The sequence below is a fragment of the Microcebus murinus genome, chromosome 8 (genome assembly GCF_040939455.1).
Source record: "Microcebus murinus isolate Inina chromosome 8, M.murinus_Inina_mat1.0, whole genome shotgun sequence".
Lineage (NCBI taxonomy): Eukaryota > Metazoa > Chordata > Mammalia > Primates > Cheirogaleidae > Microcebus > Microcebus murinus.
This window is the reverse complement of record NC_134111.1, coordinates 52,422,016-52,435,346: the sequence shown is the minus strand read 5'-3', so window position 1 is coordinate 52,435,346 and position 13,331 is coordinate 52,422,016. Positions and strand designations below refer to the sequence as shown.

Sequence of the window (13,331 nt, the reverse complement as noted above, 5' to 3'; positions counted from 1 at the left end):
CTACAGCATTAGAGCAAATGATTATGAAATATAAAGGAATTCCATTGTTTAATGAAGGTCATTTCTATTTAATCCTCAAAGTGTTTGCATGGTAATTTTTCTCTTTTTGAATTGCATTTTTGCCCTATGTTTTATGAAATAGTATGGAAGGAAACTGTTCACAGGTTTAGTTAGATCGTTGATATGATTTACTGTCTAGAACCTAGAAGATAACCATCAACAGTGGAATGTGTAGGCCTGGAGCAGTGGCTTACTCTTGTAATCCTAGCACTCTGGGAGGATTGCTAGGTCCTCCCTAGTGGGAGGATCGCCTGAGGTCAGAAGTTTGAGACTAGCCTGAGCAAGAGAGACCCTGTCTATACTAAAAATAAAAAAATTAGCCAGGTGTGGTACGTGCCTATAGTCACAGCTACTCAGGAGGCTGAGGCAGGAGGATTGCTTGAGCCCAGGAGCTCTACCTGGGGCAACAGAGTGAGACTCTCAAAAAATAAAGGGATGGGGGAATTTCTACTATTTGTTATGTATAAATATAAATTAAGCATAGATTGGAAGAGGAACCAAGGACACTTAACTGTGTTTTCTTTTAAGGACTCTCAGAAATGGAAAATATGGCATTGGATAACATGCTGGATTTTACGATGTCTTTACTAACTCCGGGTTTTATTTTAGTATGCTTTAGTGTGCTGTGGTTATTTAAAGTTTAAGGTAATTAAGTGAGAGTGTGACTCCTCAATTTGATTTCATTTTTGCAGATAACCTCAGGAATGGTAATAAGCACATTTGTGTCCGCTCCCATCATGTACGTTTCTGCCTGGTTACTGACCTTTCCCACTATGGACCCTAAGCCATTGGCATATGCCATCCAGAATGTTAGTTTTGATATAAGTATTATCAGCCTGGTCTCTTTGGTAAGTATGTTTCATTGTAAACATGAATGGAAACCACAGAATGAGTTTTGAGAATAGCTTGGTAATAGAAAGGAATTTAAAATCTGGTTTCTTATGAAATAGAGAAAGCTAATAAAGCCTGCCCATAAAACATAGTATCAACTTTCTGATTAACTGAGTTTTTTCTTTCCAGTTGGGAGTTAGAGTTGTATAGTGGACAAAGCATAAGATTGAGTCAGGTGTGGATTTGACTCCTATCAAAACTAGCCCAGGCTGAGCGAGGTGGCTCAGGCCTATAATCCTAGCACTCAGGGAAGCCGAGGCAGGAGGATCACTTGAGTTCAGCAGTTCGAGACCAACCTGAGCAAGAGTAAGATTCCCCCTCTCTACCAAAAATAGAAAAAATTAGCTGAGCATGGTGGTATTTCTGTAGTCCCAGCTACTCAGGAGGATCACCTGAGCCCAGGAGATTGAGGTTGCTGTGAGCTATGATGACACTACTGCACTATACTCAGGGGAATGGAGCAAGACTGTCACAAAAACAAAACAAGACAAAAAACCACAGAAGACAAACAAAAAACCTACCCCTATCACAAACTAGCAATATATCTCTAAGCTTCTATTTTCTCAGCTATAAAATAAAGATAATTTCACATATTTCTATGGGTTGTTTTGAGGATTAAATGAGATATGTGAAAAACATTTTGCAAATGATGAATCACTATACAAATGCTAGCTGTTGTAGAATCACGGGGTCAGAAGGGATCTCTGGAATCAAGGCCAACCGCATATTTAACGTTAACAAAACTTTAGGTTACTTTTCAAATTGGATATATCTAGCTCAAATTAAATAGTTAAGCATTTGACAACTAGAGTATCTTATAGATCAAGTTGCCTATTGAATTAAAACAGTATTCTGACTGGAACAAAGGGCAACATTGACAGGTAAAGGAAAGGGGGTAGGGATGAATATGTATATTGGCAACAAATAAATGGGTAATTAATGTAATTTTTAAGAAATTCCACTTCTGTTACATATTCTTAAAATCTATGCCCATTGGTAGATAAGAGAGCAATTTGGGGGAAAAGACTATATAAATTTCAATTGGCAATGAGGACAGAAAGAAGGAAATCAACTAGGATACTTACCTGGCTACTATGTAGGTGGAGTAGAAACCCAGTTCTTTTAAATACACGGAACACAAAACAATTAGTCTTAGGGTGGGTGGTGTGTGTTGTTTGAAGGCAGCCTGGAATTTAGATATCTCATGAGCCAATATGGTGGGAATCAAAAAGGAAGAACTTAGAATAGTACATTATAACTGTATCTCCCACTAAAGCCCTTTTCCTGATTAGTTGCCTATGACCCTGTGACCCATCCCAGGTGCTGAATGTAGCTGTAGTTAGAACATGGTCCTGGCCAAGGCATTAGTTATTAAAGATCCTGTAATTTTTGGACAGTTAATTTGCTATGGGATCTCTCCATGCTTTTTATTTTACTTCAGATATAGTAATTTACCTCTTTGGAACTAGACAGGTTAAAGTAAATAAAATATTGGAATTTTTTCTGAATCAAGACCAAGAGGATTCTTTAAAGAGACTAATCAATGTGTTATTTAATAAGTAATTATACTGATTAAAACCTGTGAATAACTTTTGAACCTTTTATCTTCAAGATCTGGTCTCTGGCTATTCTTCTTTTGAGTAAGAAATATAAACAGCTTCCTCATATGCTTACAACGAATTTACTCGTTGCTCAGGTTAGTAAACCCACAGATATTTAGAACTATATTCTTCTCATGGATTATTATACTATAGGAGAAAATTACTTCGCTAGGTTTTTCCTATTATAAAGTCAGGAGTATTTCCAAATGCAGTCAATTACAATTTGATTACAATTAGTTTATGCATAATATATTAAATATCACAATAGGTCTTGAACTATCTAAAGTTGAGGCTAATGATGGCATTTGATGATAACTCTGCATTTTTAATAGACATAAATGAATTATTAAAAACTGAACTCTCTCACAACCTTAATTTTTCTAGTTAAACTTTGCATGTCTCAAATTATAATGGAAGGAAGTTTAGCATTTTCTATGCTAAACTCACTATTACTAAATACAGGAATTAGGTTGCTATTTAGAATGTAGTCATTATCTGTTTTGATTGAATATGTACATTGTTAAAGACTCTGTATAAGAGGGTTTTTTATTATAAAGCTTGAAGTTTTAGTATAACTAGGATGTAATTGTTGATAATTAGCAATAATTTAAAATGAGTAATTATATTTGCTGTGAATAAAACATGTATATAACTGGCTATTAATTAATAGTTATTTTCTGTGATGATATTGAATTATATGGTTTTCTTAGCTATTTACAAAGTCTTTTAATAATTTTCTTTTTAGTCTATTGTCTGTGCTGGAATGATGATATGGAATTTTGTTAAAGAAAAAAATTTTGTTGGACAAATTTTGGTGTTTGTTCTATTATACAGCTCCCTCTATAGCACCTACCTGTGGACAGGTAAGTTGGCTTGTGAATGGAAATTGAGGTCTGTTCCCTTCTCCCCCAACCCCAGAAACCACAGCTTCTAGTGATCTATTTGAAATCTGTAGTACAGGATCATGGCATTTACTCAAGCAGTTATGCCCACCAACAGAGGGTCTGCAAAGCTGAGCTCTTTTCCTTATGCACTCTATTTCTGCCTGGGCTCAGGACCTTGTGGAGTCACATGGTTCTTTTCCTCAGAGTCTTTGGCTCTAGGCCACTGTCAGCACTCCCCTTTGGAGACAAGAAGAGGGCAGGCACTGGAGGCAGGTGGAGAAATGAGAGAATGGACAGAGAATCATGAGGTATATCCCAGAGCTCACTATTAGAGTCCTACTGAACAGAAAACTTCTGGCTCTGCAAATGACTTAACTTTTGAAACCTCAGTTTCCTCATCTGTAAATCTGGGTTACAGTACCTTATAGAGTTATTTTGAGGATGAAATGAAATATGAGTATTTATATCTGGTATATGGCAGGCACTCAACATGTGGAACTGTAATAGTTATTAAATAGGAGGAAAAGAGGTAATGTGAGAACAAGAAAACTAAGAGAATAAAAGGGTATGGAAATAGAAGAGAACCCAGTAAGGAAGACTTTATCATGTCAACTGGCTCCAATAAGGATATTTAAAATGTTTTAGCACATTGCTATTTTGAAGTATATTTATTTGGATGCATATATTCTGTTATGCTTGTGAAAAATTCTGTCTGGTTGTTTTGTATTCACACCATAAATTTGAACCTGTAAATGGCACATAAAAGGAAACTGTAGAATGGTAGGAGGTAAGTGTCAGGAAGTGGCTACAAAGGACAGACCTTTAATTTCATGCCTTTGGGATCAAAAGCAAGCCCCATCTAAGTCAAAAGCCTTTTGAAGTGAAGCAACAATGTGGTAAGGAATTATGAAATGAAAAATTCAGTGCAAACAGAAGATGGTTTGTGCTTCTTAAAGGCAAGTATACCTTGCATAGCGTGAGAGTTTTCATGAGATGTTAAGTTAAAAAAGCCTAAAGACTTTATATTGATTGGATCAAGTTGGTCCAAATATAGATGAACCAACTTGATCTCTAATAACTAGGTTTATTCAGGTTAACTTTATAATAAGAGAGCAGCAAATAGATCAACATATCAAAAAGCCCCATGCCTCTCTAAAACCCTCTTGAAGCATCTATGCCAAAATCTACTTAAAGAGGTTGTTCTAAATTCCCTAACCCTCGTAAAGGTGCTCTTCAACCTTCAGATTATTATGGTACAACAGAATTTTAGACCTAAAAGTGTCATTTTAAATCATCTTGTTCAGCTATTTTTAATTTCACTCATTTACATACCATCCTCACAATTTTTTGGCATATCTGCATACCACTTGTTTTTTTTTCCTTAATTTGACTCATTTTTCCCCTTCATCAGACCAGCCTTTTATCAATAAAATCCTGGGTTTCATGTGCTAATTGTCTAAAACACATATTAAAATAAATGCATAACTAGTTCAAAAATTTTCACCTTTGTGCCACGTATGGCCTTTATACTTTAGGAAACACCAGTCTAGTTTTAATCCTTTGTTTTGCAAAGTGGGAAATAGGCCCAAAGAGTTAAACTGATTCAGCCAGGGGCTCCCACAGCCTCAAAAGTGAGAGATCCAAGGATAGAGTTTGCCTTTTAGTATATGCTTCTTTTCACAAGGCAAGAATGATGAACACGAGAATTTTAAAGACTGCCCTTGCTACTGTAACACATATGGCACTTTTGTGATTGGCTACTTATTTCCCTTGTGCTTTGAAAACCTGAAACTGTAGAGTATACAAATGTATCGAGGGAAAAGCAATTCTCAAGAGCCTCAATTTTTTTTTAAAGTAATTCTAGCATAGTGTTACTCAATCCGTACAATATTAAATCTAGGTATGAATTCTTTATATACAGCTAATACATAACTATAAAACCAAAGCAAATTCAGAATCTATTCAAACAAAATTACAAACCCAATAATTCTAATTAGCAACATTATTTAACGTGACAAAAGATCTTATTTTGCTAATGTAAATCATTGCTTTAAATATAAAATGGAATTTACTTCTCTGCTGTGGCTTTTTTGAGTTTGGGTTGCCTTTACCTCATATACGTGGAAATATACGAGGTTATGGCCTGGTTATCTCACTGCTTTTATTTCGCAGAACTTTCATCTGGACTGTATGTTATGAATTTGGCCTTCACTTGACTCAAACTTAATATAAAACCAATGTAAGGTATGAAATCCAGAGACTGTACTTTGGTTAAAAGGTGGACACAATGACTATCATTGAAAATAAACGAAAAAGACTTAAAATTTCTCATAGAAACTTCTAAATCCTGAAGAATATATCTTAGGAACCCCAGAGGTTCACAGATCCGAGTTTGAGAAACACTGATAGAGTTAAAGAACGTGTGTCGGAAGGCTGGATTTCTAGTCCCGCTCTGCCCTCTGCTGGTTGTGTGACTTGGGTAAACCCTTGTATATAAAATGAAGGGGTTCTAAAACAGAGGTCCCTTCCAACATTCAAGTTCTAAGATTTTATAGCTGTGTAGAATTTATTAAATAAGATTTTACTCATATAAATAATTACATATAAAGTATAAGGAAAGTTCAAGAACTTCAAAACATTTGTGTTTGTATTAAGTTCATAATGTATTTGTATTAAGCTCCATCATAACACTAGAGTATTTTCTAAAAACATTACTCATGTAAAGAATTACCTATACTTCTTGGCAGCAACACAATGGGGTGGTTTTTATTTTTACAACTTTTCTGTATACAGTTAAAAATTTTTTCAATTATACTTAGATTCCAAACACGTAAGTCAAAATAATAAAATGATTAGGGCTTTTGGAAAAAAGTTCTCACAGGTAAAACAAGAAGATTTGAGTAAAAGAAATAATATAGGAGGGAAAACATGAATGATTTTGAATTTGGAAAACTTGCTTCAAAATATTGGGACAGCATTTATTTAAAAGGAATAAATTCTAGGCCCAAAACTATAGACTACTACTGAAATAAATTTGATTTAAAAAAAAAAGGAAATAAAGTTCCAAAAAAAAAAAAAGGAAATAAAGTTCCAGACATTGTTTTCCCTTATACTCCTAAGTATGTGAGTCAAAATGACTTAGCCAGCTATTAATATCTCAAGGGAACACAGACAGCAAAATGGTTGTAAGAGAAGTCTACAAGCATGAATAAACACACCAGATGTGTCCCAGAAGAGGGGATACTAACATAATTATATAATCCTTATGCCACTGGCCATATCTAGGACTACCTAAAATTGAAAATCAAAATATTAAATATTGGCCGGGCGTGGTGGCTCACGCCTGTAATCCTAGAACTCTGGGAGGCCAAGGCGGGTGGATTGGTTGAGCTCAGGAGTTCCAGACCAGCCCGAGCAAGAGTGAGACCCCATCTCTACTAAAAATAGAAATAAATTAGCTGGACAACTAAAAACATATATAGAAAAAATTAGCCAGGCATGCCTGTAGTCCCAGCAACTCGGGAGGCTGAGCCAGTAGGATCGCTTGAGCCCAGGAGTTGGAGGTTACTGTAAGCTAGGTTGACACCACGACACTCTAGCCCAGGTAGCAGAGTGAGACTCTGTCTCAAAATAATAATAATAAATTAAAAATAAAAACCCAACACTGTGGAAAAGAATTTTTCTGAGCAGCAAGCCATGTTGTTAAAAGACTATTACTGAAATAAATTTGGTTTGGAAAAAAAAGGAAATAAAGTTCCATGAGGTCTGATCACTGTTGAGTAATTCTCTCTCTTTCAATCTTTATTTCTTGTTCTTAGGCCTCCTAGCAATTTCTTTGTTTCTTTTGAAAAAGCGAGAGAGGGTACAAATTCCTGTTGGAATCATCATAATATCTGGCTGGGGGTAAGTTGGTAGTGTTCTGTTTGCTTACCTGTTTCTGTATACACAGTTACTATTCATTCTCTCTTTTTCTCTCTCAATCCTTGTTATAACAGAATCCCTGCTCTCCTTGTTGGTGTTCTTTTGATAACTGGAAAACACAATGGAGATAGCATTGACTCAGCCTTCTTTTATGGAAAAGAGCAGGTCAGAAGAGTTTATTGGCAATTCTGTTCTTGAGAACATTTCTTTTTAGCTTGTTAATGTGCCTTTCTATACATTAAAATTAACTTTGAAAACCTATTCCAACTTATTGCATGTCATACTGGTGATCCTAGATCACTTTGCCACACCTCAAAATGTGGTGAACATTTTGCATGTCTAAATCCATTTTAGCTCAAGATTTCTAACTGCTTAAAACTTGAGTCTTCTTAAACACACTTATGAATTATGTTTTCACTACTAAAGGAAAGAGTGATTAATTTAAAACTATTTAATAAGTTAGCAGTAATAATAAAGGTCAAATTCTTGACTCTTAATCCTATCATAAATATAAATTTCAGAACAAAAAGTGTCTGGGGAAAAGTGTACTGGAAAAGCTGGGGAGCAGGAAGCTTGTAAGACCTGCTGAATTCTTTAGGGCTAGGGCCGAAAGATGTGTACTTTTAAAAAAACTTCTCCAAATAATTTTTATTCCTTACCTTTTTCTGTTTTTAAATTTTGAATTTGATGGAGTTTTTGTGAGAGCAAATATGATTATATACATAAAAGACTGAGGCTAGTGCTGTCAATTAGTGCTCAATAAATATTAACTATAATTATTTATGTTTAGTATCATTGCCATAAAAAAGTGTCTAGTTGACTGACGTACTCTTGAACTACATATTAAAGTAAGCAAAAACTTAGAAGTTAAGGTTAAGAAGTTAAGAAGATTAAGAAGGTTAAGAAGTTAAGGTCTGTAAGAAATCATTTAGATCACTTGTAAAGGAAACTAATGGCTGTACTGGTAACCAATTGCTGTACAATGAAAGCATCTAGAAAACTTATATGATTACAAGCAAACCCTAATTTCTCTACAAGTAACTTACTTTCTTTACGCATGCTTACCCTTTTTTAAGAACCACTGTTCTAGAGAATTTGAAGCTGTGGAGATGTATTTTCCATCCAAAAAGTTCCCTTAACCTACTCTACCAAGATTTTCAAGATGGGGTTGTAGAAAGTGGCCTAACGTCTTTTTCTCACAACAGATGATCACCACAGCAGTAACCCTGTTCTGCAGCATTCTGATAGCTGGGGTATCACTCATGTGCATGAACCGTACCACCCAAGCAGGAAGCTATGAAGGTTTTGACCAGTCTCAGAGCCACAAAGCAGTGGAGCCTGGAAACGCTGCTTTTGAAGAAAGTCCAACGCCAGTAAATGAACCAGAACTTTTTACAAGCTCTATCCCAGAAACAAGTATGATCCTTAAAGACACTGTTACATACCTTTATAGCATATATTCTAAATGTTTTATTTAAGGGCACTTGCTTGAACTATTTTGAATATCATCGCTATCTGTCAAATGAAGAACATGAATCATAGTAATATAGCTTGCAAATTCATTCATTAGATTTTTGTTTATAAGTCTTTTTGTGAGGATGATCTTTGGCTAAATCCTAAATCTTCCTCAGACTTGAGAGTTTAGATAAAAGTAACAACTGAGAGAAGGTCCTTCCTAGGAAACTATAAGCATATACAATTGTTAACTCAACAACATTGTATCAGGCAGGCACCATCAATAAAACAAACTAAAAGAAGCCTAATAAGTCAAGTGTTGGCAAGCTATAGTCCACAGGCCAAATCTGGCTCACCACGTGTTTTGTATGGCCCACCAGCTAAGATGGTTTTTACATTTTTAAAAGGTTGAAGAAAAAAGAACACAAATATTTTGTAACTCTTGAAAACTATATGAAATTTAAATTTCATGCCCTCATAATTTTATGGAACATAGCCATGCTTATTTATGTATTATCTATGGCTGCCTTCATGCTGTAATGGCAGAGTCATTGCAACAGAGACTGAGCAGCCTGCAAAACCTAAAATATTATCTGGCCTTTTGTAGAAAATGTTTGCCAATCTTTGGCATAAGTGAAAATATGAACCCTATCCAGTAACTTTGTTAATGAGTATTAACAATTGTTATGGGGTTTGCTTCAATTCCTGAAGGGAACTTGGCAATACAATATGTATTTTGGCTTTATATGCATGTGGAGATTTCATAGATACACAAAAATCTGGAAAGTATAAACAGTGGTACCTATTTTGTTTATTGAGTCTGTGGAGTACAGGGATGACTAATCTCAGAACTATTTGTAGTAAATATCAATAAATAAAGGATTAAAAAAGAGAGTGAAATGAGATAGAAGATTTAAATACATTTTAATATCTTTACCTTAGAAGGAATAAAACCCCACAAATCTTGCTATCTCATATTGCCTTTCTTCCTCTCTCTCTTCCTTCCTCCATCCCAAACTAGAATTATGTAACACAATGGTTAAAAATATGGATCTGGAGCTAGATCACCTGCGTTCAACTCCTAAGTCCATGATTTGCTACTATTTGATCTTGCGCAAGTTCCCTGTGCCTCAGTTTCCATATCTGATGACAATACCTACCTCATAGGAATACAAATAGATACAAATAGATAAAATGATGTAACATATGTAAAGCCAGCACATAGTAAGTATAATGTGTTAGCTTTATAAAATTTTATTGTAAAAAGAAGACATCCTTACAGTAAGGAATTCAAATACTATTCTAAAAGACTATAAAAAGAAAAGCTAAAGTCTTCTCCTCACTTACCCTCAGTCCTTCTCCCTAGAGGTAATCACTTTTTATAGTTTTATGCATCACTCAGACATTTTATTCATTTTTCTTTTATTTATTTACCCACACATACAAAAATGCAATGCATAATGTCCTATAACTTACGCAGAGATAATGAAGTGTGAGAGGCCATTTTTTCTATTCAGGGAATAATAAGAGGTTCAGTAAGGCTTGAGCTCAGGGTACGTCTGGGGAAGAGGTCAAGAGGAAGCTGGGAAAGTAAGCAAATCCAGAGGGGATTCTATGCCATGCTAAAATGTGAGGGTTTTGTCCTGGGAGTAAAGGGTTACATTAGCAGTTTTTACAATAAGTTAGGCCTGACCCAGGGTGTATTAAGGCAGCAGCGGTGGGATGAACAGGTGGGGTTGTACTCAGGAGAAGTTGTATTGACAAGGTTTGGTAATTGGTAGGAAGCTGGGTGAGGACTAATGGAGAAACTGAGGATAACATCCAGGAATCTGGTTTAAGTGAATGTTTAATTGTGTGGCTATTACCTAAGAAGGGGAATTCAGAGAGAAAAGATTTTTAAGGTAAGGCAATGAGCTCCACTTTGAGCCTTCCAAGTTTGAGATGTATGAGACACCAACGACACATTCTAGTTTCTCTTAAAATAGGATTCTCAGATCTGAATATAGTATTCCAGTTATCACAGTCCTTAGCACAGAGTAAGCATTCAATATTTGTTAAATGTTTGTTGACTGAGTGAAGAATAATATTAAGTACAGGGAATAAGGCAGCATATTTAGAATTAATAAAGGTTAATGTCATATTTGCATCAAACATTTTTCCTTTTTAAAAGTGTTTACCCTAGAGGTAAGCACTATTATGAATTTGGACTGTATCATTCCAGAGCAAGGTTTTATTATGCTTTCACAATATGTTTATATTTCCATCAACAATATTATATAGTATGGTTTTTTGGGTTTTTGCGGGATTTTTTTTGTTTGTTTTTTTTTTTTAGAAGGGTCTTGCTTTGTCGCCCTGGGTAAAGTGCAGTGGCATTATCACAGCTCACTGCAACCTCAACTCCTGGGCTCAAGCAATCCTCCTGCCTCAGCTTCCCAAGTAGCTGGGACTACAGGCACTCACCATCATGCTTGGCTAATTTTTCTATTTCTTTTGTAGAGACAGGGTGTTGGCCCTTGCTCAGGCTGGTTTCAAACTCCTGGCCTCAAGTGAGCCTCCTGCCTTGGCCTCCCAAAGTGCTGGGATTACAGGCATGAGTCACTGCGCACAGCCCTTATATATGTTTTCTTAACAAATTTCATTTTAGCTGATTTAAACTTTCAAGTTTCTGGACATAAGAGAGCTGGGCCATATAATCTCTTTATTTTCTATTACTCTATGGCTCTATTTTAACCTTGAAATGGCATCTTTATATTAAATTTAAAAAGACATTTATAATAGCTTTATTATAGATCATACTTTTTATACTTGGAAATCTTTTTGGTTTTAAGAACATCACTGAAGAATTTAAGCACATTATCAACGAAAGGCTCACAGCCTAAGAATTATTTGTTTTTCTAGCATATTAAATTTTAATAGTTTATCACAAAAGTTATTATTCTATTATAATTCATGTCAAGGAGCGCCATGCCAATATATGTGTGAGATGTTTTAAAGGACACTGCATGCAGTTCTCTGACTATACAGAAGAAAAATTATAGCTCTGTAGAGATATGTCAGTGTGACTTCTGTAAACCAATCTACCTATAAACCAGCAAGAGATATTCAGCAGTACATAGTTGAAAAGACAAAAGCATGTAATTGTTTTACTGCATCTTAGACTAGAAGGAGACAGGTCTTGAAAGCAGTGAGGGTTTAAAGAACAGAAAATTGGACATTTATTTTTATAAGAATTTTATTTTTAATTGATACATAATTGTACATATTTATTGGGTACAATGTGATATTTTGATATAGGTATACATTATATAATGATCAAATCAGGATAATTAGCATATCTATCACCTCAGACATTTATCATTCCTTTGTGATAAGAAATTCAAAATCCTTTCTTCTAGCTGTTTTGAGATATACAATATCTTATTGTTGACTATAGTTCCTTATTGTGCATGCAAACACTAGAACTTATTCTAATGTAACTTTGTACCCATTGACCATTCCCCTCGTGGCCCCCCGGTTCTCCAGTCCGACTGTCCATCTACTACTTCTATGAAATCAACTTTTTTAGATTCTGCCTATGAGTGCGAACATGCAGTATTTGTCTTATATCTGGCTTATTTTACTTAACATAATGTCCTCCAGATTTATCCATGTTATTACAAATAGATTTCATTCTTTTTATGGCTGAATAGTATTCCACTGTGTATATATACTACCTTTTCTTTATCCATTCATCTGTTGTTGAACACTTAGGTTGATTTTGTATCTTGGCTATTGTGAATAGTGTTGCAATAAACATGGGAGTGCAGATATCTCTTTGACTACTGATTTCATTTCCTTTTGATATATACCCCATAGTGGGACTGCTAGATCATATGATAGTTCTATTTTTAATTTTTTGAGAAGCATACGGTATTTCATAATGTCTATACTATTTTACATTCCCACCAACAGTGTGTAAAGGTTCCCTCTTTTCCAAATCCTCACCAACACTTACAAGTCACTCTTACAAGTATAAAGTGATATATCATTGTGGTTTGGGTTTGTATTTCCCTGACAATTAGTTATGTTGGGCATTTTTTCATATACCTGTTGGCCTTTTGTATGTCATCTTTTGAGAAATGTCTATTAAGGTCTTTTGCCCCTTTTTAATTGGGTTATTTGATTTTTTGCTGTTGAGTTGCTTAAATTCCTTATATATTTTGGATATTAACTCCTTGTCAGATGTATAGATTGCAAATATTTTCTCCCATTCTGTAGGTTGTCTCTTCATTCTGTTGATTGTTTCCTTTGCTATGTAGAAGCTTTTTAGTTTGGTATAATTCCATTTATCTACTTTTGCTTTTGTTACCTGTGCTTTTGAGATATTATCTAAAAAACCCTTGCCTAGTCCAATATCATAAAATATTTCTTTTATTGGTTTTATAATTCCAGGTCTTATATTTAAGTCTTTAATCCATTTTGCCTTGATTTTTGTATATGGTGAAAGATAAGAGTCCAGTTTCATTCAAGTACATGTAGA

General features: G+C 34.9%; 1 protein-coding gene across 3 annotated transcripts in view; it reads left to right on the top strand.

Annotated features, from left to right (window-relative positions):
* Positions 1-13,331, top strand: part of GPR155 (G protein-coupled receptor 155) — a 42,584-nt gene that overhangs the window by 15,179 nt on the left and 14,074 nt on the right. For all 3 annotated transcript variants that reach the window (XM_012753380.3, XM_012753374.3, XM_012753373.2), the window contains 6 exons: positions 753-908; positions 2,564-2,647; positions 3,298-3,415; positions 7,255-7,339; positions 7,432-7,522; positions 8,563-8,773. In XM_012753380.3, coding sequence (XP_012608834.2) covers positions 753-908; positions 2,564-2,647; positions 3,298-3,415; positions 7,255-7,339; positions 7,432-7,522; positions 8,563-8,773 — 745 coding nt within the window. The remainder of the gene's footprint in view (positions 1-752; positions 909-2,563; positions 2,648-3,297; positions 3,416-7,254; positions 7,340-7,431; positions 7,523-8,562; positions 8,774-13,331) is intronic.